The 16,328-nt window shown below is 31.4% G+C and overlaps 1 protein-coding gene across 2 annotated transcripts in view; it reads left to right on the top strand.

The window, feature by feature from the left end:
- CALCRL (calcitonin receptor like receptor) overlaps nt 1-13,827 on the top strand; it is a 107,732-nt gene extending 93,905 nt beyond the window's left edge. For both annotated transcript variants that reach the window (XM_055380358.2, XM_019022579.4), the window contains 3 exons: nt 3,748-3,966; nt 4,119-4,160; nt 9,369-13,827. In XM_055380358.2, coding sequence (XP_055236333.1) covers nt 3,748-3,966; nt 4,119-4,160; nt 9,369-9,584 — 477 coding nt within the window. In that variant the 3' untranslated portion in view covers nt 9,585-13,827. The remainder of the gene's footprint in view (nt 1-3,747; nt 3,967-4,118; nt 4,161-9,368) is intronic.
- Nucleotides 13,828-16,328: the final 2,501 nt, after the last annotated feature.

Raw genomic sequence — 16,328 nt, 5'->3', positions numbered from 1 at the left:
CCATTTTCACGATATTGATTCTTCTATGTATGAGCATGGAATGTTTTTTTCATTTGTTTGTGTCCTCTCCTATTTCCTTGAGCAGTGGTTTGTAGTTCTCCTTGAAGAGGTCCTTCACTTCCCTTGCAAGTTGTATTCCTAGATATTTTATTCTCTTTGTAGCATTTGTGATTGAGAGTTGACTCATGATTTAGCTCTCTGTTTGTCTATTATTGTTGTATAGGAATTCTTGTGATTTTTGCACATTGATTTTGTATCCTGAGACTTTGCTAAAGTTGCTTATCAGCTTAAGGAGTTTTTTGGCTGAGTCGATGGGGTTTTCTAAATATACAGTTATGTCATCTGCAAACAGACAATTTGACTTCCTCTCCTCCTATTCAAATACCCTTTATTTACAGCTGCGATTAAGTTATTTTTATATGTGCTTGTGTATGTATGTGATATTTTTCATGTAAAATTCAAAGCTTCCTCATTCGTCTTTTCAGACTCTTTTTAAATACAGATATTCTATTATTTAACTATATTTCCTAGCTGCAGTTTAGTATATGGTTGTGTTGGATCACTGTTCAAACCATTCTCAAAATGTATCATTGTTAAGCCATTCTTATAGAATTTATTATGACTTTCATAACATTTTTTGATATACCTTAATGTAGATTATAGTGAAAATTTCAAAGGCAGAGGCACTTGCCTCCCTTCCTTCTCCTACATTCTAAGGGCATGAGTGACATACTGTGTTTAAGTTGTACCCTGAGACTGCCTGGCTTTGCGTTGTGTGCATAAAAGAGTCAGCACTGAATCCTGGCTCTACCACAGCTGCCTGTGTATCATCTCAGAGCAAGTTTTCTGTTTTATTTTGTTTTTAACCTCTCTGTGTCTTTGTTTTCTCATCTGTAATGATGGAATAATAAGAATATATACCTCACAGGGTATTATAAGGATTAAATGAGATGCTTTCTGTTCAGTGATTTGGCACAGTTAGTGCATAGAATATTATAAATTCTTGAAAAAATGCCTTCCAAGTTTCCTCACTTGTAGTTTCTGCATGATACCATGCTTCTACTCTGAGGAGAGCTTGAAGAAATTATAATATATCGTTTGGGCTACCCAGGAGATTCCAGAACAAATGCAAGACAATATTTTATTACAAAAGATCTGGCTGCACAGAGGGGTACATGATTCAGACTTCTAAATCAGTAAGGTTCAGGAAGTGAAAGCACCTAGCAAATGCAAAATGTAACATCATCTACACTATCCTTGGAAACATCTGTTCATGTAAACTTTAAGGAAGAAGAGTAAGGATGAAATACAGGAATATAGCCCATCAAGCTAGTCAGTAAGAAAAGAAGCGAAAATCCACATTATTTGCCTAAAATTTTCCCATCTTGTTGGCCTAAAACACGATTAGGAACCTATTTTTCTATCCGGATAAATCATTCTGTCCTTGTTTAAGCTCCAGAGCTCCTTCTTGGTCCTGGCCAATTCCAAGCTTCTCAGAAGAGCCCTAGTAATTGTTCTCATGGTTATCATATGTTTTTGCACAACTTTTATAAATAAGATATTTTAATCACAAGTCATTCCACTCAGACTTCCTCCATCACATTTCCATGTGAGCAGGGTGGTACTGGAGTGACTACAGCATTTTTGAGATCCTGTTGAGGGGAAGTTGAGAGATGATACATTTAATTTGGGTTCAGTGACAGATATTTAGGTGACTTCAGTGCATAGTTAAGTGATTGTTTGGGAATGACTTCCAGAAACTGTCCTACTGCCACTGTATAGATTTACCCCAGTTCCTGTCATGACCCAAGCGTGGTACTGTGATATCAAAATAGCCTGATGTGCCTACTAGCTATGTAAACTTTATGAGTATGTCAGTTAAAGGTTTCTTCTTTTCTACTGAACTAGTTTTGCTCAAGGGTGGGTGAAATTCAGACATAGTTCTTCTAAAATTTAAAATTCTTCTTTTATTTTTGCTTAAAGTAAATGGAAATATTTACAGAAAACAAAGTAAGATGAAAGGATTGTAATTCTCAAAACTATGTTTTGTGGAAAAATAGCATGGAAAATAGCATCCAATTCATTCGAAGACAATTATTTATAAAATAGCTAATAGAATAATTAACTCTATTGTCAACTCTAGTTTCTAGTTTCACATTTTAAATCAGACTTCCCATTTGGAGAAGCACTTTGCATTTAAAAATTTTCATATAATTGGGATCATCTAAATTGCAATGTTTCTACTGTCTTTTTATAATTTATGATTTAATGTATTAAGATTATAAAATATTTGATATTAAGCAGATAAAAGAGCATTATTATCTTTTTTTAAAGAGCAATGGATGCTTAGGAAGGGAATATATTAGGATGAGTGGAATAACAGCTGACATGTTGATTTGTCACATTTCATTCTCACACCTGTTGAAATGGCTTATTCTGCTTTTGCCTTTATCGTATTTCTGTGTCTGCAAACATTGCTTTTCATAGATGTGTTTCCATTAGGATTATAGTGAGCTGTATATTTTTGAAGCATATGTTCTATTAAATTTTCTAAAAATAGTGGTAGAATATTTTTGTGCCCAGTTATTTTTATGACACGTGTCCATTTAGCAAATGCATGCTCTTTGTTAATTCTTTTCTATAATAAGTGGGAAACTACTATTTTTTGCAATTTTTAAACTGTGTGGATATAAATTATATTTGGTGCATAGATTGAAAATTTAAGATTATTAAACAAAGGGCAGATGCCAGAACTAAGGGTGAGGAAAAAGAAAAGAGAATAGCAATTAGCCCCTATGGAGCTCTTCTGGAATTAATATTCATGATTCTATGGAAGGCATAAGGAATGGGCATAGAGAAAATGGACCAAAGTAAAAGATATTGACTGGGTGAAAATAAGAAAGAGATAAACTCTAACTTGGGTGAAAATAAGAGAAAGATAAACTTGTATTATGCGAGAGAAAGAGAAATAAATATGTTTCAGCAGGACCCTGTTGGCTGAGTCACATTAGAGTGTCAAAGGTTTATGTCTCCCATCTAAAGAAACTACTGTCTCTTCGAGAAAGTTGTTAAGGCACAAAAATAGTGAATATTATGTCATTCCAGACAGTAATTAACAGGAAGTCTTATAGAATGCCAAATTACTTTAGCTCTAGAATGACTGGGGTTGAATATCAGCTGGTTCAAAGTTCCCTCATAAGTAAAAGAGGATTACAGTGATACTTTGGAGAGGTATTGTAAAGATTATTGTTACAAGAAGAAACAGGAAAGTTTTTGGTTTGAAAGATGAAAATGGTTATTATGGTATAATATACATTTAGAAAGTATGTCATATGGACATGATAAAGAGGGGATGCTTTAAAAATTAGCATTTTTCTATAAACAATTATTTTCTTTGATATGAAAATGTTCAAAATCTTTAGTTTTTAGACCACAGATTTTTTTTAATTGCACGTGAAAATGAGCTGAGAAAAACTGAAATATTCTTCAACTGAATATGTTCCACAGTAATTAAACCATAATTTAATTTTACTTTTTTAAAACTTGTTTATTAAAATTGATGTACTTGTTAAATTGATAAATCACAATTCCAGAAATATAAATTAATGCCTTAGGCAATAATACCCTTTAAAAATATTCTTGTACATTAAAAATATTTTAAGATTTATAAAATTGGAGATACTTGAATAATGCTTCTTAATATTAAATATGAAATGATTTTCAGATGCCATTTTATTTCGTTTTTAGGTGAATCTTTTTTTCTTGTTAAATATTGTACGCGTTCTCATCACCAAGTTAAAAGTTACACACCAAGCGGAATCCAATCTGTACATGAAAGCTGTGAGAGCTACTCTTATCTTGGTGCCATTGCTTGGCATTGAATTTGTGCTGATTCCATGGCGACCTGAAGGAAAGATTGCAGAGGAGGTATATGACTACATCATGCACATCCTTATGCACTTCCAGGTATGGCATTCTTGATAAGAAGGCAGCTTGAGAAATTTGGTATTAAATATACATATAGCTTTGGTTCACTCCTGACTACTTGTACAGCTATTTGGTTACAAATACATGTATCTTTCCATTTGGATTCAGATCATTCTATTTTTCTTTTACAGGGTCTTTTGGTCTCTACCATTTTCTGCTTCTTTAATGGAGAGGTATGATAATTGATTTTATTCCTTCTATTATTTTATATTTACTATCTGTCTATCTATCCATGTATTTAAATGAGATAAAATTATAAATTCTCCAGGAACAACCATGTTAAATTCTGTTTCCATCAGGGAAAGAACCATAGAATCTCTTACCATAGGTTTAACTCTCCTTCTCAAATGCTCAGGTCATATTGGAGTTCAAAGCCAGGGAAAAGTCAACCTCACTTATAAATATTTCAAATGCTATTCATCTAATCTTTTGAGATACCTTTGAGTCCCATTAAGTCTGAGCTTTTCCCCAGACACAGTGCCAGGCAATCCCAAATCTCATAAAACATACACTCTAATAGGAAATAAGAAATAGGATCATCTCATTTTCCCTCTTTCTCTTTTTTGCCTGTCTTACAATGTAGCCTATGGAAACAACTTTATGGCAAATACGAAAGGATTTTAAAAATTAAACTCTTGGTTAAACAGGGAAGAAATTCAATGGGTTAGGAAATTTAGAAGAGAATGCTCTAATTCATAACATGACCATGTACTCTTCAGTACTTCTAGATTTTTATCCATGCATTTCCTACTTGGGAAGTTTCAGGCATTTTGAAAGCTGGTAACATATTTCTTATGCATACAAATGTGTTATAGCTCAGTAATCTGAGCTCTATTGACTTAGCTCTTTATATGTTTTTAATCTGCTCGACACAATTTAACCTGTAGGAGGATTTTGGCAAAATTGAACAAAGTTTAGAAATCCAGACAGCAGCAGAGTGAGACACAGACACTTGATAATGTGAAGCTTATCATAAAGCTTCAGATGGGGAACACATGGGACCAGTTGGTATAACCTATGACAACCATTCCTATAAAACAAATGAACATTGGAAATCATGCACACATCATGAAAAACTATAACATGTTATTTGCGCTTGCTTAAGTAATATTTTTACTTCCTCATCTTGACATATAATAAAACTCAATGTTTAGTTTTTAATTAAAATATATCTCAAGTTCAACACATATTTATTTATATTATTATTTATCTATATTTATTTATTTGTAATGAGGTGTAGAATTGCCACACATTGTAGACTATATTTCATACATTTAAGTGGTACTTCCATAATTCTTCTGCTATACAGAAGACAAGAGCAACTTTTTCTGAAATCAGAGAAGCATAGACAGAGAATGCAGTTACAAAAAATAGATAAATCATTTGTTTGATAGTAAAATTCAAATAGATTTTATTATATGCCTCTATAAATTTAATGTTATATACACTGAATTAGACAACCCTAAATGCTACTTGTATAGGATGTAATAATTAAATATAGATGAGAGTGATATGGACAACATGCTAAAGAACATGCATGAAATAGGAAAGGTAGACTTCTGTATCTACAGAAACAGATTTTAATTCTATGAACTAATTTTTAAATATTCAAAACACAATCACTAGTAAAATATTTTGTAATAGGAGGCAGTGTAGAATAAACACAGCAATGCATTTAATCACCAAAGATGCTACTTTTCATCTTGGCTGTGATATTTTGGCAAATGCTGGCAAATTTCAGGAGCCTGTGTCTGTCTTTCGTAAAGGGAAATTAAAGCAAGTTCTCTACACAGGTCTCAGAAAAATAAATACAAGCTAAGAAAGATAAAGTTTTTAGCACCATGCCCCACTTCATGAGATTCTCAGTATACTTATTATTTGATTTGTCAAATCACTTATTTTCAAAAATACATGTGCAAACAGGAACATTAATCATTTTGGATCAAAATCCCAAATTGGCTCTTTTATTCAGAAAGAGTGCCCAGGGAATATCTAAAGTAATGCCTAACACTCCTGTTACACTTGATCTGTGTAAACAAAAGGGACACAGAACCTTGATCTTCTGCCATGTCCTAAAATTCAGAAAATTTTGACATTGGAAAATTACAATAATACAAAATGTTTGAGCTAGGTTGTTGCCAAATCTTTCAGTTCCTCACAACATTTCTAATATCTGTTCCTTTTCTTCATCTCTGGAGATACAATCCCTGTTTCAGTATGATTCATTTCTCTTCTTAAGAAATACTATGATCCCTCCCTTTTTGTCTCAATGCCTCTTACTTTTTCCCACTCTCATAACATGAAGAAACAACTGCCAAATTCATTTTGTTCCAACTATGTCATGTACTTCTTAAAATCATTTGCTCAGGCTTAGTTTCCTTCTTGTTTTCCACATTAGGTCAAACGCCTGCCTTTAGCTTAATATTTGTGTTTTTTTCTTTCCCACCTTTTATGCACTTTTTAGCCAACATCTTGCTATTAGCATTTCTCACTAGTTAAATAAATGTGGCTTGACAAGTGCTTGGATTACTTTCATTTTATCCCTAGTGCCCTCAGACAAAAATGTGCACTGTGATCATCAACTAGGGACTCTAGTCATCAGAAGGTTATATTTAACAACACCTGAGGGTAGATATTCCATAAGATGAGCAAAAAGTTTTGTTGAGAACAATTAAACCCAAATTCTTTAATGAGAACTAGGTAGAATTTTTATAAGAGTTTCGTAAATATTTTAAATTGATTCCCATTAAGGAATATAAAGTTAGTTCCTTATTGGGTGTTAATGGGTATATAAAGTTGTAATGTTACATTCTAAACATTTGCCTTACTACTTATACATGGTCATGCATAAAACAATAAAAACATTCATATCTTTAATAACACCCAGCTATCTTCCCTTACAATGGAAATTTGCTCCCATTGATTTTTTCTCATTAAAAGTTTATTAAGAGTAGCTGCTTTAATGTCGTATTTAACAGGTGTGATATTGTATTAGAGGAAGCAGAAGAAAAATGTAACATCCTTAGAGCAAATAACATAAACAAACAAGTCTACAAGGCTTGTGGATCTTTAATTAGGTTTATTTTTAACTATAGTAAGACCTCACAGTTCATGAAATTGGCTTTCTATGGTTTTTCTGATGATTTAGTTGCAAGGAAGAAATAGAGTGATGACCTTAATCAAAGTAGATGTTTTAAGAGCAAACAGTCATATATTTCAATAGCCATTTTCCTTCCAAATTGAATTTAAGCTTTCATTTTTAAGACTATAAGTACTAGACTCACAGCTAAGATTATTACTTCCTGTCAGCTTTTTCTCATACTTTATATAGAATTTTTTATACAAAGCTATATGCCACTTCCCCTCAACCAGAAACTATATTGATTATGTACTCAACCAATTCAGCATTTAGTAACAAAATGAGGAGAAGTTTATGAAACAAAAAATAAGGATCAAAAATATTTCTCATCAGATGTAACTAGATAATTGGTCAATGGTCATTTCTATTTTGAATCTCTGATTGTGTATTTAAAATTCACAGTCTGAAGCCATTCAATTTGTAGTTTGTTCATGATCTTGAGGTTGCTACATATGCAGATGTTATTTTTAAATTATCTTAATTTAGATATTTTGTATGGAGGATTTAGAATTATATTACTAAATTGAGAGGAAAGTTTAATTTTTGCAAGATAAATAAATTTGTTGCCTTATAAATGCTTTTTTTTCAAAGCATATTTACATGAATATAAATTGTTTTCTTCAGATATGGTTACCATATTTTTTTAATTGAGCTTGAAAGGCCTGAAGTTACTGAACTTCATCATAATGTAACTTTCAATACGAAGTTATTTCATTTTAATTATATAATTTTTGAACTATATAGTAGAGTGAAATTAACTGATAATTTTAATACCTCATTTAATTTTACCTAAACACATTGTTGGCTTTATATTTGCTCCTTCTTTTTTTCTACATGAAATGAGACAATAAAACTTTGGGTTTATTTTAAGTGACAGACTATAAGATACTTTAACAGGAACTCTGAAGTATCCTGTAAAGCTGCAGACATCCTGGAACACCTATTTTCTATAGAATGTTTGTAATTGGAGGAATTGAGGTTTTGTGTGTGTGCGTGTGTGTGTGTGTGTGTGTGTTTTAATCCATTAGACTAGGAAATAACAAGAAAGAAGTAAGCCCTTTTTAAAGATTTAATATTGATTTGTATACATGGATATAGTGAAGAGAAAGTTGAGGAATTCTATATAAGTAGTAGAAAGTTAAACAATTATACCTCAGTATGTAGAAAATGAATTACCAGAAAATTGCTGTGAGATGCTCAGATTCCCTTTGGAAAAGCACTGAAAGAGCCAAAGAGCAATAGAGAGCTTGGGGAAGACCATTCAAAGCAAACCCACTCTGGGCAGATATAGATCGGGTCACAAGGATTTGGCTAACACATTCACAACCTAGAAGCAGGCTGCTCCAAGCCAGTGTGCTCACTCATGAGACATGGAAAAGTCCTCAAGGTACTTGAGCTAGAGATGTATTTAAATATTCTCATTTGTGCCCACTGACTGACAATGAAGAAAATTCACTCTTGTGCCTTACATTCCATTATGACCAATATTTTACTGTATAGGACCCACCTACCCATGATCTCTAGCTTCAAACAGAGGGGAAGGAAGTCATTAAACTGCAAATTTATTCAGCAGAAGAGGATTCAAATATATAAAAATGGAGTGGTTACATTCCTAAATTTATTTTTCACAATATTCACCAGATTTATAATTATTTGTTCAACACTTTTCTTTCCTCTATGTAGTAAGCTCCATGAAGACAAATATGATGCTCCCTTTTTTAGAATGTAGCACAATTTCTGGCATATGGGAATCACTCAAAAACAAAGGTTGCTGCTACTGCCCTGCTGCTGCTGATGATGATTTGTATTCTTCGTATCCTAACTTCTTTTCTTTTGTATATCTTTCTCTTATCCTGTCACGAATTGTCTTCTCATTCTATTAATAAAGACATTAATATAAAACTCAATGTTGTACATGAAATCTTGTAAATGGGGGTCCAGATTACCTATTTGTTTGGCAACAATAAATACATATGCATTATAAAAGCTTTGAAGACAAAACATGCCATGAAAAATATTAATGGAATGTAAAGTACAATGTAATTGTAATACATTTCCTAATGTGAAGATGGTACACTTGATTTTTTTAATTAAGAAAATGAAGCTATATTATTCACTAATTAACATAACTTTTTTTTAAAAAGCTCTTCTCCAAGACCTATTTAATTGTGCTTCAAAAACAATGTCTTCATTTCAATTAATGGGTTGTTCTTGTTCTTTCTGTTTTCTTTTTGATTGATAGGTTCAAGCAATTCTGAGAAGAAACTGGAATCAATACAAAATCCAATTTGGAAACAGCTTTTCCAACTCAGAAGCTCTTCGTAGTGCGTCTTACACAGTGTCAACAATCAGTGATGGTCCAGGTTATAGTCATGACTGTCCTAGTGAACACTTAAATGGAAAAAGCATCCATGATATTGAAAATGTTCTCTTAAAACCAGAAAATTTATATAATTGAAAATAGAAGGATGGTTGTCTCACTGTTTTGTGCTACTCCTAACTCAAGGACTTGGACCCATGACTCTGTAGCCAGAAGACTTCAATATTAAATGACTTTTTGAATGTCATAAAGAAAAGCCTCACATGAAATTAGTAGTGTGTTGATAAGAGTGTAACATCCAGCTCTATGTGGGAAAAAAGAAATCCTGGTTTGTAATGTTTGTCAGTAAATACTCCCACTATGCCTGATGTGACGCTACTAACCTGACATCACCAAGTGTGGAATTGGAGAAAAGCACAATCAACTTTTCTGAGCTGGTGTAAGCCAGTTCCAGCACACCATTGCATGAATTCACAAACAAATGGCTGTAAAAGTAAACATACATGTTGGGCATGATTCTACCCTTATTGCCCCAAGAGACCTAGCTAAGGCCTATAAACATGAAGGGAAAATTAGCTTTTAGTTTTAAAACTCTTTATCCCATCTTGATTGGGGCAGTTGACTTTTTTTTTACCCAGAGTGCTGTAGTCCTTTTTGTAACTACCCTCTCAAATGGACAATACCAGAAGTGAATTATCCCTGCTGGCTTTCTTTTCTCTATGAAAAGCAACTGAGTACAATTGTTATGATCTACTCATTTGCTGACACATCAGTTATATCTTGTGGCATATCCATTGTGGAAACTGGATGAACAGGATGTATAATATGCAATCCTACTTCTATATCATTAGGAAAACATCTTAGTTGATGCTACAAAATACCTTGTCAACTTCCTCCTGTCTTACCACACAGTGGAAGGGAATTCCTAGCTGTAAATATAAATTTTGTCCCTTCCATTTCTACTGTATAAACAAATTAGCAATCATTTTATATAAAGAAAATCAATGAAGGATTTCTTATTTTCTTGGAATTTTGTAAAAAGAAATTGTGAAAAATGAGCTTGTAAATACTCCATTATTTTATTTTATAGTCTCAAATCAAATACATACAACCTAAGTAATTTTTAAAGCAAATATATAATGCAACAATGTGTGTATGTTAATATCTGATACTGTATCTGGGCTGATTTTTTAAATAAAATAGAGTCTGGAATGCTATATTTGGTAAATATTTTAAAGACAACCAGATGCCAGCATCAGAAGTCTGTTTGAGAACTAAGAGAACAGAAACATCTATCATAAGATATATTTATTTTAAAAACACAAGGTCACTATTTTATTGAATATATTTGTTTTGATAACTCATACCTTAATAATAGGTGTGTTTGACATATTTCTTTTTTCATTTTGACAATGAACTCACATTCTAATCCAGAAATTTTAAACAACTACTGTGATAAATACCAATCTGCTACTTTTATAGATTTTACTCCATTAAAATATTACTTTACTGACTTTTACTATGTGAAGATATATAGCTTTGGAAATGTCCCAGGTTATTCAAGAAATATAAAAAACTAGAAGGATACAATATATACCATATACAATGCTTTAATATCTTAATAGAGCTACTGTATATAATACAAATCAGGGAAATACTTGAATATATCATTGAGAAAAAATTATTGTCAGATCTTACTGAATTATTGTCAGACTTTATTAAATAAAGATAGAAGAAAACCTTGCTAATGAATTAAAGTGAAATTTGCATGGGATTCAGTTTCTCTAATGTTATTTTCCGCTGAAATCTCTAAAGAACAAGAATGACTTCAATTAGTAAAAGTCAATTTTGGGAAAAGTCATGGGTATCTGTTTTTTAAGTGTGTCAATCTGATTAAAATGGATGAAACTAATAAATTACTCATCATAAGTTGTTTCTTAAGCTGTCAATATGTCAATAGATGGTGAGTTCAGAACTTATTTCAAATTGCTAAGACAAATTATCTAAATTCGTAAGAATTAACATATAGAATGGTCTGGTCAGTACATTTATAATTTATCTATGCATGAAAAAGTATTGTTTTGTTTTAAACATGAATTTCATAGCAAGCTGCCATAGAAAGGAACGCAGGCTGTTCTGGACCTTCAACTGCCTAAATTATACAAAAATTCATTTTAATAAACTCAATTATTAGCTATTTATTATTCAAAGACCCATATTTAAATCCTTTGCTGACCATGTTGACATATATCAGCCTTCTTCTAGACAAACTGTCAACTCTCAACCATCTTGACAGTAGAAGTGACAGTAAAAAATGTTGAATGATCAGAGATTATATTAAAATGAACATGTAATTTTCAAGTATTTTTGTTGTGCTTTTATAATATTAATTCTAGATCAGATTTATTTTATAGCCAGGGTTTGTCTGTTGTAGAGTCTTGAGGCGTAGCAGTCATTCATGATTAATCACTGTTAGTTTTGTACCCATATATTTTTAGAATAGTTTTAAATGTTAGATTTCTCAAAAGCTAAATGCTACTTAATATCTTTGTATCATACTCATAAAGCAAAGTAAATCTGACACTTTTTTTAAAGCAAACTTCTTTGCTGTCAAAAAAATAAATTTGGGGGAATTTCTAGCTTTTAAAATGTAGATCTGCATTTTACTGTGATTACTTGTGAAAGTCATATTTTAATTTTCTAAATTCTAATTTGTCATTTTCTTTCCTAAAGTTAATTTCCAATGCATTTATTCATAAAATATTCATTCTGGAATGCAGTGTTTGTTTAAATGTAATCCAATGTATATAGAATTAGTGGTGGCTATAGTGCTGTATTTATTGCTTATAAATTTTTTTAAATGTGAACTTACTTTTAATTTTCTCTTGGTTTTAATCTGCTAGTAGAAACCACTAGTTATCTGTAAAAATATATTCAAGATATTCTGATCAATTATAACAATTTATGTTATGCCTACTTAGAGTATATCTCTATTTTTTGATTGTATGAAAATATTAAAGTTATGAGTTAAAGTTTATTTTCATTGATATTTACTAGAGTGCCAAAAATCTAATTTATAAACATAATTCTTACAGTAATCAATGGGATACTTCTCAAAATTAACAAATCTCTTAACAAAATATCTCTTTTGCCCCCTTTAAAGTCTTCAGTAAACCAGTAAATGAATTCAATAAACCAATTAAGAAAAAGTCATGATTTGTTTTTCAAACTAAAAAAATCCAACTATACTACAATGGATGCAAACTCCTTCTTATGCTGAAAGAAGAAAAAGGATGTCTCAAAATAAGAAAATGTTCAGAAATTCATCTCCTTTATCTACTATATTTCATTTTGTAGTTTTGTTTAAATATTAGAAAGAAAAATAAATATTTAAAGGTAATTTTTAAAGAGGGCATATTCATGGCTCTCACACAAATATAAAATGAAAATGTTTCAAAGATTTTGTTTAACTCATTAATTAATGAAGGAACAAGTAAGATGTTACAAAAATTCAAAGGAGAATTCAAAATATCACACTTATATGAGAATATTAAAAATGTTGAAATAAATTTATAAATAAGTGCAAAACCACCCTATCCTTAGGGCAATAATCAGTTGCATTCCACTTAATAACTAATTTTTATTTTTATGATCAATAATAATGTACATCATTGTCTGTTTTCTGGAAAAAATGCCCATTTAAAACACTTGCGTTTTTTTCTTATAATCTCTCCTCCTTGTGATTATACTAATCTCAAAGAAAGAATATTGTTGATTAAAAATATTGCAAGTTTAATAAGGTTTGGCCTATTGTTGAGATAGGTACATGAGAGTGTTAATTACAATATAGACCTCCTCAAGTTGGTTTTACAAGTCTAGAACCATAGTGCACTTTTTAACAGCTTCATTGAGATATACTTCACATATCATATAATACTTCATATTCAAAGCAGTTTTTAGTATATTAGTAGAGTATATTTTAATACATCCATAGAGACACGCTACCATCACCAATTTCATTATATTTTTATGACCTTGAGAAGAAACCGTGTATCCTTTAGCCATCACTTCTCTATCCCTCTATCTCTACTTTCATTTCAGCTATAAACATCACTAATTTACATTCTGTCTCAACAGATTTCCCTATTCTAGAATTTTATATGATTGTAATCAGATAGTATGTGACCTTTTGTGACTAAATGATTTCACTTATGTTTTTAAAATTCATTCATGTTTTGGCATGTATCAGTGTTTCCTTTTATTCCATTGGGTGAACACACCACATTTTATTTATTCATTTGTTTGTTGATGGATATGTTTGTTTTGCTTTTACCTTTTGGTTATTATAAATAATATACCTATAAACATTTGTTTGCAAGTTTTTGTTTGTACAAAAGTTTTCATTTCTTTTCAGGACATTTGCAAAACAGCCAGATCATTTTACATTCCCACCAGCAGTGTATGAAGGGTTCTGAATTCTCCATTTTTCTCAACACTTGTTATTACCTGTCTTTTTTATTTTAGACATCCTAATGGATGTGAAATGGTACCTGGTAGTTTAATTTTCATTTCTCTGATGGTTAAAGATGCCAAGCATCTATTGGCCATGTGTAATCTTTTTTGGAGGAATATTTATTCAGATTATTGGTCCATTATTAATTTGGTTGTCTTTTTATTATTGATATATATATATATATCAATATGTATATATATATAGTCTCACACACTCACACACACGTATCTGCAAATATATATGTATAGGTCTCTTTTCAGATAATTTGCAAATACTTTCTCCCATTCTGTGAATTGTCTTGTCCCTGTCTTAATTGTGTCCTTTGATGCATAAAAGGTAACAATTATTTATTAAGTACATTTTTTTCTTTTGTTGCTCATGCTTTTAGTGTCACATCTAAGAATCCTTAGCCAAATTCAAAATCATGAAGATTTACTCCTATAAAATCTTCTAAGAAATTTATAGAAAATTATAGGTCATTGATCCATTTTGAGTTAATTTTTGTATGTGGTGTGAGGTAAGGGTCTAGCTTCATATATTTTTGAATGTGGCTATTTGTTCTAGGATCATTTGTTGAAAAGACCATTTTCCCCAATGAAAGGTCTTGGCATCCTTATCAAAAAGCAATCAGCCATAGATTCATGGGTTTATTTTAAAATTCTATTTCATATATATATATATATGTATATATATATGTATGTCTGTCCTTGTGCTCAAACCACACTGTCATTATTACCTTTGTTTGTAGTGAGTTTGAAATCAGAAAGTATGAATTCTGTTTTATTCTTCTTTTTCACAATTGTTTTTGCTATTCTGGATCTCTTGCAGAATATACTAAATATATACTATAGTATATATACTATAAATATAAATATATAATATAAATATATACATATATATTTAGTAGAGACAGGATTTCACCATGTTGGCCAGGCTGGTCTTGAACTGCTGGCCTCAACTGATCCATCAGCTTTGGCCTCCAAAAGTGCTGAGATTTGTGTAGTTTTGATATTAGAGTAATACTGACTTCTTAGAAAGTTATGGAAAGTAGTCCCTTCTCTTCCAGGTTTGCAAGAATTTGTGAATAACTGGTATTAATTCTTCTTTAATAAATTCAGTGGTGAAGCTATCTAGGCCCTAGCCAGATGTAGGTAGTTGTCTAGTTACTGATTTAATCTTTACTTAATATAGGTCGATTCAGATTGTCTATTTCTTCTTGAGCCAGTTTCAGTAGTTTGTTTTCTTCTGGAAATTTGTCCATTTCATCTAATTTATCTAATTTGTTAACTATAAAGTACTGAGCAACCACTATGGTTACAAATTTAACTTCTGCCTGGAAGTTTTAAAACGGAATATTGAATTGGATTTTTGAAAGCCTATATTATTTGCTATCTTTGACAGTAATAAACTATGCACAAGAAGTCTATCAGATTTCATCTGCTATGTCTATAAATTTGAATATATTTCTTTTTCCTCAAAGTCCCTAAAATTTGTTGTAATCTCTAGCATTCCTGAAATTGACCTTCCTTATCACCTATAAGGCTGGGACGTGTAGCCAGTTACCAGGCGATTTAGATACCAGGCCAGTTTTCCTGGGAGAACATTATGGGCATTGGCTCCATAAAATAGTCAAACTTTGTTCCCCAATATGAGCATAATTTGATGACCATTATTCTGATATATGACACTCCACATAAGTCCTTTAGTGTATAATCAATTTGTCCTATTATATACTGGTAGAAAGGAAGGTACATTCTTACTGGACTTATGCAATTAACTACATTATCATGAAAAGTAAGGATATTTAATATGTTTTTTCCCCTAAAATTCTGAGGATAAGTTAGAATCTACTATTATTTCTAAATGTATTGTTTCACTTTAAAAGCAATATTTATACAATTATTGTGGATTAGAGATCTTAAGATGAGACAGAAGAGTTTGAGCTATATATCCAGTAAGTAGAATATGAAAACAAAATCAACATTTCACACAAGTAACACAATAAAATTGCCCTCATCAATTGTTTCAGTCTTATGAAATTAATTATTGTTCAACTGGATCTCAGATTAGCAATCTCATGAAGCCATCTCCTGTGCAACCAAAAAAGCCAGATACCAGAGAAAAAATGCTCTCAAAATCCTGGTTCACTCCACTTATATGGAAAGTGCAAGCGCGTACTCATGCATCTGTTTTTTCACATGCCAACAGTCTGAAGTGACTTGTAAATTTTTTTCCCAAGGGCTTGTGTGTTTATCCTTCAGTATTAAAGACAAAACTCTTGTCTATAGCTTACAGCAGAGCATCAGGGAAAGCATCAGTGTAAAACAAAATGTTTAGATATAATATGTGTATGACAGAAATCACAATGT

Source organism: Gorilla gorilla, chromosome 11, assembly GCF_029281585.2.
Source record: "Gorilla gorilla gorilla isolate KB3781 chromosome 11, NHGRI_mGorGor1-v2.1_pri, whole genome shotgun sequence".
In the NCBI taxonomy this organism is placed as follows: domain Eukaryota; kingdom Metazoa; phylum Chordata; class Mammalia; order Primates; family Hominidae; genus Gorilla; species Gorilla gorilla.
This window is presented reverse-complemented; position numbering and strand designations above follow the sequence as displayed.